We start from the raw sequence: 14,155 nt of genomic DNA on the forward strand, positions 1-14,155 counted from the left end.
GGACTTCAACTCCCAGAATTCCTGAGCCAGCCACGCTGAAGGGGAAAGGAGAGGCTTCCAAGCTGAGCCATGTTGGCTCAGGAATTCTGGGAGTTGAAGTCCATGAGTCATAAAAGAGCCAAGGTTGCCCACCCCTGGCCTAGGCCTAGGCCCCTTCATGACTGGTGGACTTCAACTCCCAGAATTCCTGAGCCAGCTTGCCTCAGCTTGGAACCTCTCCCTTTCTTGGCTGGCTCAGGAATTCTGGGAGTTGAAGTCCACCAGTCATAAAAGAGCCGAGGTTGCCCTATCCCTGCTCTAGGGTCTCCTGCCATGGGCAAGGGGTTGGATTGGAAGACCTCCAAGGTCCCTTCCAGCTCTGTTCTGACTTTACCTCCAGCCTTCAGAGTTGTCATGACTGTAAACCGGTAGCCAGCTTTCCATCGTGGCCCTCTGTCCCTCCCGGGGACAACCCTCCCCCAGCACCACCAAGCTCTCCTCTTTTGAGGGCAGCCCAGGCTGGAAGCACTGCTAGAGAGCATCCAAACCGTCCTCACGGAGCCAACCCTGAGGGCCTCTGAAGCGGAGGAATCTCCTCGGCCTCCCGAGGGTGGAGCGGAGGTGGCCTCCCTCAGTGCTCCAGGGAGACCCCCGGATTTCAGCACCGCCTTCCCTCCCGTCTCACCTTCTCCAGCTCCGCATCATGGAATGGAAACTGCCCCACCATCTTCTCGTACTGCTCTTCGTTGGCGACCGAGATGGGGCTGTAGTTGTCCAAATCCAGAATGTTCCTGAGAAACAGAGAACAGTTTTCGCTGCTCCGCCTGTGCACAAAACCCGGCTGGCCTCCTCGGCCGGCCCAAGCAACATTTTACCCATCGGGTATGTTGCTATGTGACAATAAAAGGGTTCCAGGGCCGGGTCATAGGGAAGAGGCCGGAGGGCCGGAGGTCCTGGAAGCCGGCCCCAAGGAGGGCCGAGGGCCTGGCCGCGGAAGGGTCCCAGCGGGGTTTCCAAAGCAGGTTGAGGGGGGTCCTGCCTTAACTCTGCTGTGTCTGTTCTCCTTTTTAAATTGCCCTTCTACTGTTCGATCGTGCACGGTGCAGCCTGGAAACCTGCATTTCTGGTGCAGGAATGTCGTCAGTGAGCCAGGGGCCCAATCCACCCGAGGATGCCTCTCACCTGAAGGCTCCGGCCCATTTCTTCAGTAGCGTCTCGCTGTACTGGTCCTGGATCTCCAAAAGCAGGTCAAAGAGCTGGTTGACCGGGAAGCCATAGCCCTGGCAGAGACACACGGGGGGGGGGATTTCAGGGGAAGATGGCAGACCCCTGCCCAGCCCCGGGGACTCTAACTGTCATGGTGCTCAGACAAGGAGGAAACAGCCCAGCCCTCTGGGCCTCCGTGGGGAAGGGGCTGTCTGATTCCCAGGCCGTGCCTGGAGGGGCGCTGGGGACGGGGGAGGGGCCGAGGCGGCTCCTTACCTGCAGAGTGTCAGCAAAAAGCACAATGAGGTTTTTCAGATCCAAGACCAGGTCCGGGTCTGAGCAATAGGACTGCAAAAGAAGGAGAGGAAACAGCGCTCACTCGCTCGCTGCCCTTCCGTGGGCCCGTGTCGCTGAGGGGCTCCGAGAAGGGCAGCGTGGAGGCCTGGCAGATTTTGAACTTGCAGCTCCACAAGGTGATTTGTTGCAAAAAAGAAAATCACTTAAACCAAGCCACCTAACACTTAACCGGCTTGTGAAAGGAAGGCACCATTGTGGGGTCCTCGGTCCTCTCCGGCTTGGCTGTTTGCTTACAGACATTTAATTACCAAATTAGGGAACATCATCAGTACTAGAAGGGAGTGGAGGGGGGGTGGAGAGGAGGAGGAGGAGGAGGGGGGATCCTTGGTGCTCTCTGAGCTTAGGGATTTTCTTGCAGACATTTCCTGACCCAACAAAATAACATCATCAGTGCTAACGTAGCACTGCTATCTGTATCAAAATAATGCTCAGGTCCATTTTCAAAAAACGCCGTGATAAAAATGACTAGGCACACGAAGAGCGGCAAAGCAGAACATCTGTGTCAGATCCAGAACCCAGATAGCACAACTGGGGTTTCAGGCAAAGGAATCCAAAAGTGCAACTTTTTTACGGTGCAGGAACCCCAGACCGCCTACCCAGGGCCGAGCGACCGCTACTCACCGAATGCGTCCGGAGGGCAGCGATGGTCTTGGACAGGGCCATGTCCCACAGTTCGTCGATGTAGGCTCTGTCCACCAAGCCCTGACTTGTGTGCAGAATGTGGTCCTCGATGACGAAAAAGCTAAGATGGAAGGAAGGAAGGAGAGCTGTCGGAGGCAGTTGCAGACTGGGCAAACCCCTCCTCCGGGGCTGCTGAGAACACGGCAACGGACGCGTCCGCAATCCCCAGGTGTCGCACACGCCTGAGGGGGATTTGCTTCTGCTTACGGAGAACAGAGAGAGCCGGCTGGGTGTCGCGGTTAAGGGGCCAGGCGAGAAGCCAGGAGGCCGTGAATTCTAGTCCCGCTTGGCATGAAGCCAGCTGGGCGGCCCCGGGCCAGTCCCTGTCACCCTGCCCTCGGAAGGAGGCAATGGCGAGCCCTTCTGAAAAGCCTTGCCGGGAGGACGGCAGGGACGGATCCAGGCCGTCTCCCAGCACCAGACGCGACGGGACGGAAGGAAAACAAAGAAAAACGATCAAAAGGAAACTGTTCCTTGACGGCTTTCAGTTACGGGCAGTCCTCAATATACGACCGCAACCGAACCCCAAATTTCTGTTGCTAAGTTTTGTCCCATTTTACAACCTTTCTTGCCGCAATTGTTAAGTGAACCACTGAAGCTGTAAAGTCAGTCACGCGGTTGTTGAGTGGATCCATCTTCCCCCCTTGACTTTGCGGGTCAGAAGGTCGCAAGAGGGGATCACGTCACACACACACACACACACACACACCTCCCGGGGACGCTGCGACCGTCGTAAATATGAGCCGGCTGAGGGTAACCCACGTAAGTGTGAAAAAAAGGCCACTCCTTTCAGTGTCATCGTTACTTCCAACGGTCACTAAACAAATGGCTGTAACTGGAGGTCGGCCTGTTGCGCCCTGGCGGGAGCCGAGACACACACACACACACACAAAAAAAAAGAGGAAGACTCACCCCACAATCTGGTTAAAGTACTTCCGGTAGCCGGAGAGGGTCTCGTGCTGGAGACGGGGGGGGGGGGAAGGGAACAAGATCAAAACACGCTAGGGGGGGGTGGGAAACACCAAGAAATCCAGCCCAGGTGAGACCCCCCCCCCAAAAGCCCTCCGAGACCTCACCATGTTGGAGGGGGGCTGCAGAACCAGCCGGGCTTGCTTCCTCCTCTGCTTCCGGTAGTAGCTCTCAAAGGCCTCTTGGGCTCCCTGCCGAGAGGGAAAGGGGTCAAGCGCCTCCCGGGCACCGAGGGCCTCCCTTGCCACCCCCCACCACGGAGAGGAGGCCCTGGGACCACTCAGGAGGGGGGGCACCTTCTCAAAATCCTGGGGGGAGCTGCGATTCTGCTTGTCCCGCTCCCGAGTTTTGTCCCGGGGGAACCGGCCCGGCCTTCTGCCCCGCCGGCCTTCGCTCCCCTGGGTGGACCTGCGGGCTTTGGGACGTGGCGCCTGGGGTGCCTTCCTTGAAGCTCAGCGTGGACAGAAGCCCTTCCCACGAGGGTCTTCTGGGGGATTTCCCCCAGTGCCGGCTGGGGCTGGCAGAAACTGGAGCGTCTGTAAGATGGCCGCCCAAAGGCCCCCCCCCTTTCGTTTTCAAACCATCAGACGAGGTGGACCTCCCACGCTGTTTTCCCCTTTCGGTGGTCAAGGTGTGGTTACTAGCACTCGGTACATCCCCACCACCACCGCCGCCACAGAAGGGTTGGCTGCAGCGGTCGACAGTCTGAAGGGAGCCGGTGAAAGGCACGGAGAGGCCAGAACAGTCGGTGCTTCTGTGGAAGGCCTGACGACATCCTGGTCCACAACGGAAAAGCAGCAGGGGTTGAGTCTAACACGGGGAGCTTTTTGAGAGAAGCCACCAAAAAGGGTCTCTCCATCTTGACCAGGGGTCTTCCAACCTGGCCCTTTGGTGACTTGTGGCACGCTGGCTGAGGAATTCTGGGAGTTGAAGTCCACAAGTCATCAAAGGGCCAAGTTGGAAGACCCCCGATCTTGACTTACGAAAGGTCCGGCACCGTGTCCTTTTGTGCAGACCCCTGAGCCGCAGCTGTTGCCCTGTTCAAAGCAGGTGAGGAGGGGTTGTGAGGACTTCTCAGCCTGCCCACCTGGTTTATTAACACCCGGAGAGACCCCCTCAGAGACAAGATCGCATGTGCCTTCCCTTCGTTCTTTCTATCTTCCAGGTAACTGTACCTTAACTAGCACTACTAATTTAATCAGGACAGGCGCTGAATTAACTTTTCAGCCCTACAGCACAGGCTCTGATCCTAGAAATAAAGTATGTCATACATTTCTGTCATAAAATACCATTTCCCAACTGAATTCGTTTAGAATTTTTTATAACGCGTGGAGTTATCTGCATGAAGTGATCTACAGCATTTGTTTTTAATTTATCGGTACCCAAGAACTTTGTGTTGCCCTCCATTTACTTCGTCTCCACGCAAGGTCTTTTCTTGAAAAGACCTTCTTGGGGGGGGGTCTCCCTGCAGCAAAGGCACCGAGGGACCCCCAACCCCGATCCGACTTTTCTGCAATCCCCTGAAGCTACTTCTCCAAGAGGCTGCTAACTCCCTTTGACGGATTGCTTCTGATGTATTCAGATTATTGTTACAGTACGTTTTGAAGTTATTCGAAAAACGTTCCCCGAAGTAGAGGATAGAATATTTATATTCTAAGCCTGTTAGCTGTCAACTTGTATTTCTTTCCGTGGCTCCAATCTCATCCAGAGCTTGGATTTGCCGACACTTTTGCTACGCGTTCAGCTGTCGGGTGACCTCTTCCCTCGCTGCACACCTGTCTTATTCGCCTCCTATGCCTACCGAAGGGGGAAAAATAAACCCATCCAGGTGCCCTTAGAGCTTGTAAAGCATTTTCCCTCTGGATGCCTTTACGGAAGAGACGGATAAATGCCGATCGGCAGCGTGCCCGGAACCCTTGTTACGAACCCCAGGTGGGGTTAAAAAAAAAAACACCAACCTTTTCTTCTGCAAAACCCTCCCTAAGGAGCGGCAGAAGCAGGAGCCTGCCGGTGGGCACCAGGGCCGGAGGGCAAGTGAAAAGTCCTGCACTGCTGGAGCGGCCCATTCCAGATGGTCAGCTCCGGTCTCCCCTTCCCAGCCCTGACCCTCCTGGCCAGACTAAGCGCCTGCCCCGCAGGGCCTGGGGGCCTTCCGTATCTGGCATCCCCTCTGAGGCAGAGACCGAGGGGGTCTCCCAAGTCAGGCAAGCAGCGGCAACACAGCCACCGGTTCGTAAAATACGTTAGCAAAACTGTTTGGCCAAAGATATTGTTTAAGGCCGGAAAACTTACCAAGGAGAGACCCATCCTAGAACTAAGGAGAAATTTCCTGAGAATCATTAGCCAGTGGAACGGCTTGTTGCCTCCGGAAGTTGTGGGTGCTCCATCCCGGGGGGCTTTCCAGAAAAGACGGACAACCATCTATCTAAAATGGCGCAGGGTCTCCTGCTTGACTAGAAGACCTCCACGGTCCCTTCCAGGTCTGCTATTATTCTCTTATTCTGTTCCTTGAATGCTGAGCTAGGAGGCCCAAGAGAAGGCACAGCTTCAGGCCCGGGTGGACCGCCCTGCAGAGCCTCCACCGGCCTCCTTCCCCCGGCCTCAGGAGGGCGAGGGGAGCCACAGGAGAGCGGCAAGGGGGGGGGAGGCCTGCAGGCTCCTCAGACATCCCAGCCCAGAGCAAGGCAGCCGCTATGGGCGCCTGCCGATCCTCCCGTGTTCCCAGGGCCTGTCCTGCCGCTTCTCAAGGCAGCCCCGGTGCTGCACTCTGGCCAGAGCCGTCTCCCGCCAGCAGGGCAGAGCAGAGCCACACAGCACTCCCACTGGGGACGCAGGATGGTCCCCAAGAGAGCAGCGGCCCCCACCCCTCCCGCCTTCCCTCAGCCAGCCCCCCCCAGGTGCCCAGGACGGCCGTTTTCCCCAATCTCAAGCCCCTTTTCACAGAGCGCCACTGCCAGGCACAGGCCGAGGGAGGGAAGGGCAGGGCAGGGCAGGGGCCGAGCTGCTAGGATCCGGGGCTCTGTCGTCCCAGATGGAAAACTGCAGAGCGGTGGATTTAAGCCAGAGGCGGCGGGGGGGGGGGGTCCGGGTGTGTCAGAAAGAGCAGGGCCCCCAGGGCCCCAGGAAGCTCCCTTCGGCAAGGCCTCTTGGCCTGCCGTCCACACTGGGCTCGAGGGCCCCCTGTGGCCGGACGGGACGCTTGGTCTCCCTGCAGAGAGTGAGCAGAAGGCCGGACTGCTCTGGACCCACAGCAGCCCTAGCAGGACGCCCCGGGGACAGTCCTAGTTGTTGTTGTCCTTGTCGCCCTCCTCCTCCCCCCGCACCGCCTGCAAACCCTGCTGCCTTCCAGCACTGACGGTGCTCCCTAGTTGCGTCCTAGAACGTCTGCAGGAAAATAACCCAGTTCAGAGAAGACTAAGGACCCCACAGTTGTCCTCGTCCTCCTCCTCCTCCTCCTCCTCTGCCAGGAGCTGATCCTCCAGCCGTGAGGGAGGCTGGCCTGGAGGCTGCTCCCTCTGCTCTGCTCTCCGCTGACCCCTTGCCAAAGTTCAGGGCTTCCTAGAAGGAGGAGGAAGGCCCCCCAGATGCTCCGGCCGTGACCCGGCCCCGGCCTCTGTTCCAAGAGGGCAGCCCTGCCCGACCAGCCGGCCACCGATAAGCAGGGCTGGCAGAGTGAAGCAGGATTTCCACTAATCCGTTGGGAACCTCTCAGCGGCTCGGCCATAAAAACGAGGTGACAGGAAGGTCGGCTTCAGTAACAATGCCGAAGAAGCCCAGAGTGTTTACATGCGCCGGGAGGCTTTTCCAGGGCAGCCGGGCCCTCCGATAAGGCCATTGTCAGGGAGGCCGAGTCGCCTTTCGGCAGCCCTTGCAGTCCGGCCCTTCTGCCCGGCCGATGAGAACGTGTTTTCCGGTGCCGGCTTGACCGCGGCCACCGTGGCCCTGAGCTGTCCTGCCCGGCCGCTCCCCCCACGGTCTTTCCCGGGCCCCTCCGAGGTCAGCCCCGGGGCAGGGGGGCCTCCGGTGGAAAGCCAGTCCCTGCACCAATATCCCTCAAGGCCCTTCCAAGGAGGACTCTCAGAGGCCACACACACACACACACACACACACACACACACACACACACACACGGCACTCCCCAAAGCTCTCTCAGCTTGCTGGTTTCCTTGCAGGCCTTTCCTCCTGACCCAAACTAGGCAGACTCAGCGACCGCATCTACAAAACGTAGAAACCTGGAGGAGCTTTGACTTTATTTTCGCCATCTTGAAATGTTGCATGAACCTGCTCTGTTTGGGGAGCTGACGGTTCCGCGCGTCGAGTTGTGTCGCCTCAGGAAGTGGATCGATTCAGTGGCAGAGCCGACACAATGACCTGGCCCAGGGAGCCCCGTCCCTCTTCACCAGATCCCGTTCTTCAGGAATCCACCCTGATAAATGGGCTGGACTGACCCGGCAGTAGAGGCGGAGGCCTTTGCTCCGGCTGCCCACGAAGACCTGGGACTGGCCGGCCAGAGCCGGCTCCTCGCAGACCATCACCCAGCCCAGCAAGATGGGGCTGCGTCAAGTTTGTGTTGCCTACCGAGGCTCCACGGTTGTGTGTTTCGTCACGTGCATCGACCTATCCATTCCTGCTTTCAATCTGATCGTTTTTACTCTTCATTCTTTTTGCTATTTCCCTGCCATCCCTCACCCCTTTGGCAGAAGCGTTCGGCCCCCCGCAGTTTGCTCTGCTGATAAGGACACACACACACACACACACACACACACACACACGGGGGGAGCAGGTCGCACAAGAGTGGCAATAAGATGAGACAACCGACCAACGTGAGGAGGCTTTCCAGAAAGGCAGCCACAGCCCCTGCGATGGAGCTTGAAAGAAATCAGAATATTTCCGAGAAGCCTCTTTTCCTGATTCACGCTGTCTTCGCACTGCTGCCCTCCTGCCTGGGTCTGCAGCCTGCAGGGGATGCCCATCGCTCAGCGCTGAAGCTTGGCTGCCTCCCGGCTGCCCAACCGCTTCTGGCCTTTGCCCCCATCCACCGGCCAGGCCCTGGACTTTTGCCCAACGCAGTCTGTCCACCCGCTCCTCCGCCTCACCACCTCCACAAACTGTAGCCGCTTGCTAACAATCGCACTGACACACAATCCTTGTCTACGTGTCTGTGGAGACTCTCAGCCCTCCAGGTCCCGGTTGTCCCAAAGGCGCTTTTTTTCAAGAGGCGACTGGACTTTCTTTGTTTTGCCCTGAAGACGTTTCGCTTCTCATCCAGGAAGCTTCTTCGCTGAAGAAGACCTGAAGAAGAATTGAAGAAGCTTCTTGGACGAGAGGCAAAATGCTTTCAAGGAAAAAAAAACCCACGGAAGTCCAGTTGCCTTTCGGAAACGCACCTCTGGGGAAAACCTTGTCCACATTCTTCTGGCAGGTCGCCAGCAACGATCGTTTCTTAAGAGACGTTACAGGGAAGAACCATGGTTAAACGATGCGACCGTGGAAACAAAGGGGCAGCCACTTACCAACACGGAGTAGATATGGAAGCAGCGGTAGACGGGGGAGAAATCCACCAAATTCTGAGCACCAGGCACCTGGGGTGACATATAAGAGGGACACCTGTCAGTCAAAGCGGGGAGGGAACATAGAGGCTGCCTTGGGAGGAGGATCAAAGGGAAGGGAGCAGCCGGAACTAAAGAAACAACCAGGGTAAACGAGAGAGTTTTGAAGGGCCAGATCTCCCTGGATCCACCCTGGGAAGAAGGGAGCTTCTGGGGGGCCCCACTCTCACCCCCACCCCCACCCCAGCTGGGAGGTGCCCCCTTCTCAGGTCTCCCTGCCCCCTTGTCCAAGCTCTGATTCGGAGAGAAAGTCTGGCAGACTGGAGGGAATCTGAGGTTTGTGAGTTCAATCTGACACCACCTGCACGATGGCAATGGAGACTCTCCCTCATCCAGGCCGTGTTTTTTTTCAAAAGGCCACTGGGGTTTTTCCCTTGGAAGAGCCTCCCGCTTCTCTATGAGAGCTAAAGAAGCTTCTTGGGTGAGAAGCGAATCGTTTTCAGGGGGGGGGGGGGGAAGCAACAACAACAAGGAAATCTGGTTGCCTTTTGGAAAAAACACCACTGGGATCAACTGCGCAAGTATATCTTTTTACGACTGGCCGGCCGGGCCGATCCCCCCACCGCTCACGGACTTGCCTCTTCCTCCTCGTCCTCCTCTTCCACATCCAGGATCCCGGAATCCTGCTCGGAGATCGGAGTGGGGCTCTTGACCTCCAGCCCGGAGTTTGCGCCAGCCTCTCTCCTGCTCCTTCGGCCCCCAGCTCTCAGGGGCTGCCCCACCAGGCCCTCCAGGTCCCTCTGCTGCTGGGCCTAGGACACAACCGGACGGGAAGCTCAGGCCGGGCACCGCCGGGCCCGTCACGCGGGGGAAGCTCGTCGTCGTTTCCTGCCCTTTGGAACCGTACCTCGGAAGCCGCCCCCCTGGTCCGAGGGATCCCCAGGGGCCCCATCACCGCATCCGGTCAAAGGGCCCAGAGTTACTTTGCCTCTGCCCGTTCCAGCCGTCCACATCTGGGCTCCAGAGGGTCCCGACAGCCCTCCAGCGGCACCCTGCCAAGCCTGAATTGTGCACGGCAGATGGACACCAGCTGCTGCTGACCGCTTTCCGCCAAGACGGCCAGGCCAGGGCAAGCCAGGCGGAGGAGGAGGACCGGACCCCTCCCTCCCCCGATTGACCACCCAGTGAAACATTTTGCTCTCTGAGAAACATGAGGGGCAGGAGGGGGGCGGTGGCAATGCCACAACCGGGCAACAGCCCATGAAATCCAAAATGAAGACGGTGTGTGTGTGTGTGTGTGTGTGTGTGTGTGTGTGTACTTGGGCCCATTTGCAGAACAGATCCATTTTGCCATTCTGGAGAGTTCCTTGCAGGGCACCAAGGGAAACCTGCCAAAGCAAAGCGGATCTGGATCCAGAAGACTAGATGCGAATCAAGCTGCGGTCTGAGCAACGGGCAGAAAGGACTCTGGGGAAGCACTGCGTGGAACACCCCAGACCCTGCGGCCTCCACGCCAGTGTGAAAGCGCCCTCGGTCGGTGCTGGGGAGGACAGGGTCAGGCGCAAGGACTCAGGTTTGGCTCACCGAGAGCATGTCAGAGTCAGACGAACGCGGCGGGAAGGGATTGCTTGAGAAGTGCGCGTAAAACAAGGCGGGAAAGACTGGAGAAGGGATGAGGGAAGCAGGAAGGCCGAAACAAACGTCCACCACGAAAGGAGAACTTTGATCTGGTCAGATAAAGAGACCATATAGTAGCTGTGACTAGGGGGGCCTTCGCCCAGGTTCGCCTGGTGCGCCAGTTGCGGCCCTATCTAGACCGGGATGCCCTACGTACGGTCACTCACGCGCTCGTGACCTCTCGCTTGGACTACTGCAACGCTCTCTACATGGGGCTTCCCTTGAAGACCACTCGGAGGCTCCAAATGGTACAGAATGCAGCCGCGAGAGTTGTGTTGGGAGTTTCCCGATACTCCCACGTTACACCTTTGCTCCGTGAGCTGCATTGGCTGCCGGTTGCCCTCCGGGTGAGATTCAAGGTGTTAGTAATGACCTACAAAGCCCTTCATGGCATGGGTCCAGAATACCTCAGGGAGCACCTGCGGCCGGCATCAACTTCCCTCCGCCCAGTGCGCTCCCACAGAGAGGGCCTCCTCAGGGTGCCACCGGTCAAAGAATGTCGGCTGGTGACCCCCAGGGGGAGAGCGTTCTCTGTGGGCGCCCCGGCTTTATGGAACCATCTTCCGGTCGAGCTCCGGATGGCGCCTGATCTCCGCTCCTTCCGGCGCGATCTTAAAACCTACCTCTTTGAACAAGCTGGCCTGGCCTGATGGGATGGTGTTGGTTTTATAAATCGGTCTTAACTTTTTAATCTGTACTAATTTATTACGGGCATTGCTGTTTAATTATTTTTTAAGTTTTGTATCTTGTTTTTTATTATGTATTGCCCTGTTCACCGCCCTGAGTCCTTCGGGAGAAGGGCGGTATACAAATTAAATTAATAAATAAATAATAATAAATTAAGCCACATGGAAAAGGCTGAGGAAATGGTGGTGGAACAGGACACAGGAGATCCTGGAAGTGGGTGAAGGTCCACTTGAAGGGCAAGGAGGAGCTCTCAAGAGGCGGACGGAGAGGGCGGGAGCCAGGAGGGTTGGCAACGAAAGACAGCTAAGGAGACATGGTGAACATGGCTCACACAAACTAGGTTTGGCTTGGTTTCTGACAGGCCAAGAAACTGGGAACCACGGCGGCTCAAAGGAGCGCACGTGTCATCCACACCGACTCTTTCCAAGAGAATCTGAACTACTAACGGTCAAGGCAAGTCGGCGGCAGAGAAAGGTCGGCAGAATTCAAGGAGGGCTGGATCTGGGTCTCTTGTGGGCACGAAGGGACTCCAGACTGATGACCCGCTTGGCCCCTCCCTCCCTTGGCCTCAGCTCCTACTAGAGTTTTCTTTTAAAAAATATCATAATTTACCTCACAATTTATTTATTTTTTTATTTATTTTAATTCCATTTATATCCCGCCCTTCTCCGAAGACTCAGGGCGGCTTACAAGCTTAGCAGTAGCCTTCATTCTATGTATATGCCTGCTTGTTAGGGCTTTCACACACACCCCAAGCGGCATTATTACAAAGTCAGCTTATTGCCCCCAACAATCTGGGTCCTCATTTTACCTACCTCGGAAGGATGGAAGGCTGAGTCAACCTGGAGCCTGGTGGGACTCGAACCTGCACTAATTGCAGGCAGCTGGTGTTACTTCTTTTCTTCTTCCACCAGGGAATAATGTGAGGAATAGACAGATATCGTTGGACTTTTACAAGAAAGCAAACCAAAGGAAAATGTCTCGGACTATGCTCTCTCCCCAAAAAAGCATGCAGACAGGAGGCATGTTCAAACGTCCAACTCCTTTCGGAGTTGACCCGTCCTTCCCTTCCTGCCCTGCTGTCCATCTGCTTCCCAATGCAGCCATGAAGAGTCTTCTGGATCCTTCCATCAGCCCCTCGCCTCCCAAGGAATATCACCAGATGGAGGTAGATCCATTGTGTGGGTCTACAACAGGGGTCTTCGAACTTGGCCCTCTGATGACTTCTGGACTTCAACTCCCAGAATTCCTTAGCCAGGCACGCTTGCTGAGGAATTCTGGGAGTTGAAGTCCACAAGTCATCAAAGGGCCAAGTTTGAAGACCCGTGGTCTACAACAACGCACCACAGCCAACCTGCTGTGGCCAGCTCACTGTGGGACAACTTACCGTAGGAGAAGAGTTACACTAATATCAAAGAAACGGTGGAATAGAATCATTAAAGAAAGAATGCCAAAGGAGGGACAAAATGCAATGCAAATGACAAAAATTAAAACAATGTTAATTATTTTAGATAATTAAATTGAATTGTTGAATTGACCCACAGTGAGTTGTCCCAATCCGCCATTGTGCACTCTTGACCCCCGAGACTCCGGCCTTTTGGGGCTGAGGAGAGAGAGAGGAAGGCCAGCAGGAGAAGGAAAATGGAGGCCGCCTGAACCAGCCTTAAACTAAGGCAAGAAAGAGAGACGGTCAGTGGACAGGCCCTCTCTACATCCGGGGTCTCCAACCTTGGCTACTTTTAAAACCTGTGGACTTCAACTCCCAGAATTCCCCAGCCAGTTGGGAGTTGAAGGCCACAAGTCTCTTAAAGTGGCCAGGGTTAGGGTTTGGAGAGAAGTCAAAGGGCTTCTTCCGTCCCATTCAATCCGGAAGGATCCCCCCCCCCCCCGCAGTCTCTCTTCAGGAGGAAGCCCTCTGCGCTCTGGTGACGGGCCTGCCATAAAGGAAGAAAAACGACCTGCCGGGTTTCGGCACTTGCGTTCTGTTTCCCATAAAGGCCTCGTGTCCCCCCCACACACACACACGGAGGGGCCCGCCTGGAAGGCACATCAAAGGGCCGGGATGCTCCGTCAGACATTTGAGCAACCTGGAGAGGAGAGGGAGGAGGCCACCCCCCCCCCCAAAACGTTACCTTTCGCTTTACATGAAAGCCAGGCAAGCCGGGCCTTTACTGCAGGGCACCTGGCTGGCCCCGAAGCCATCAATCCCGGCTCCCGCCCCCTTTGCCCTCCTCTCAAGCAGAGGAGGGAGAGGGCGGCTCTCGGCAACAAGGTGGCTCGGCCACGTACTCCCTGCTCTCCCCTCCCAGACTAGCTCGGGGTCAAGCCCATTTTGGAGAAGGAAGCCCCACCACCCCCACCCCCACCCGGTCCAGCTTCTCCCGGGCAAGCCAGGCCCCGCAGATGGAGGCTCGGGCGTGGGGCTGGCGGCTGTGCTGGGGTTTTTCTCTGGGTCTGGGACCTTCCCGGGGGGGGGGGGTGTTCCTGGCTGGGTGTTTTGTGCAGCAGACCCGGGACAGCAGCTGCCGGGCCTTGTTCACCCGGGCGACGCCCGGCCTGGTCTGGGACTCTCCCGTTGTCTCGTCCAGGATGATGGATCTGGGGATACCTCCGGTCTGGCTCCTCAGCTGAGACCTGCCTGGCTTGGGTGACCCTTCCGCGACCGGCCAGTCCTCCACTTAGGACCACAGTTGAGCCCAACGTTTCCCTTGGGAAGCGAGACGTTCCTCAAGTGAGTTCTGCCCCATTTTATGACCTTTCTTGCCACCGCTGTTAATGCGAACCACTGCAGTTGTTAAGTTAGTAACACGGTTGTTAAGATTGGGCGGGCACTCATCCCTCCGGTGGACCCTGCTAGCTGCCGGGCTCCAGGTCGGCCTCCGGCTTCGCCAGCCCCTTCCCCTCCACCACTGCCCAGAAGAAGGGGGGAGGGCCAGGCAGGCTCACCTCGGGCCTCGGGGTGCTGAGGGTGAGCCAATGCCCAGGGGGGGCTTCCCCCCCTCCACGGCGATCCCACTGGCCCTGCGGAGGAGGCCCTGAGCGCAGGCAGC

The 14,155-nt window shown here is 57.1% G+C and overlaps 1 protein-coding gene across 1 annotated transcript in view; it reads right to left on the reverse strand.

Annotated features, from left to right (window-relative positions):
• EXOC6B (exocyst complex component 6B) overlaps nucleotides 1–14,155 on the reverse strand; it is a 142,651-nt gene that overhangs the window by 66,657 nt on the left and 61,839 nt on the right. The window contains exons 7-14 of the mRNA XM_083367469.1: nucleotides 9,380–9,553; nucleotides 8,706–8,774; nucleotides 3,300–3,383; nucleotides 3,136–3,182; nucleotides 2,164–2,284; nucleotides 1,462–1,533; nucleotides 1,162–1,259; nucleotides 665–770 (exon numbers count right to left, since the gene is read on the reverse strand). Coding sequence (XP_083223595.1) covers nucleotides 665–770; nucleotides 1,162–1,259; nucleotides 1,462–1,533; nucleotides 2,164–2,284; nucleotides 3,136–3,182; nucleotides 3,300–3,383; nucleotides 8,706–8,774; nucleotides 9,380–9,553 — 771 coding nt within the window. The remainder of the gene's footprint in view (nucleotides 1–664; nucleotides 771–1,161; nucleotides 1,260–1,461; nucleotides 1,534–2,163; nucleotides 2,285–3,135; nucleotides 3,183–3,299; nucleotides 3,384–8,705; nucleotides 8,775–9,379; nucleotides 9,554–14,155) is intronic.

This window comes from Vipera ursinii (genome assembly GCF_947247035.1).
Source record: "Vipera ursinii genome assembly, chromosome: 7".
Classification (NCBI taxonomy): Eukaryota; Metazoa; Chordata; class Lepidosauria; order Squamata; family Viperidae; genus Vipera; species Vipera ursinii.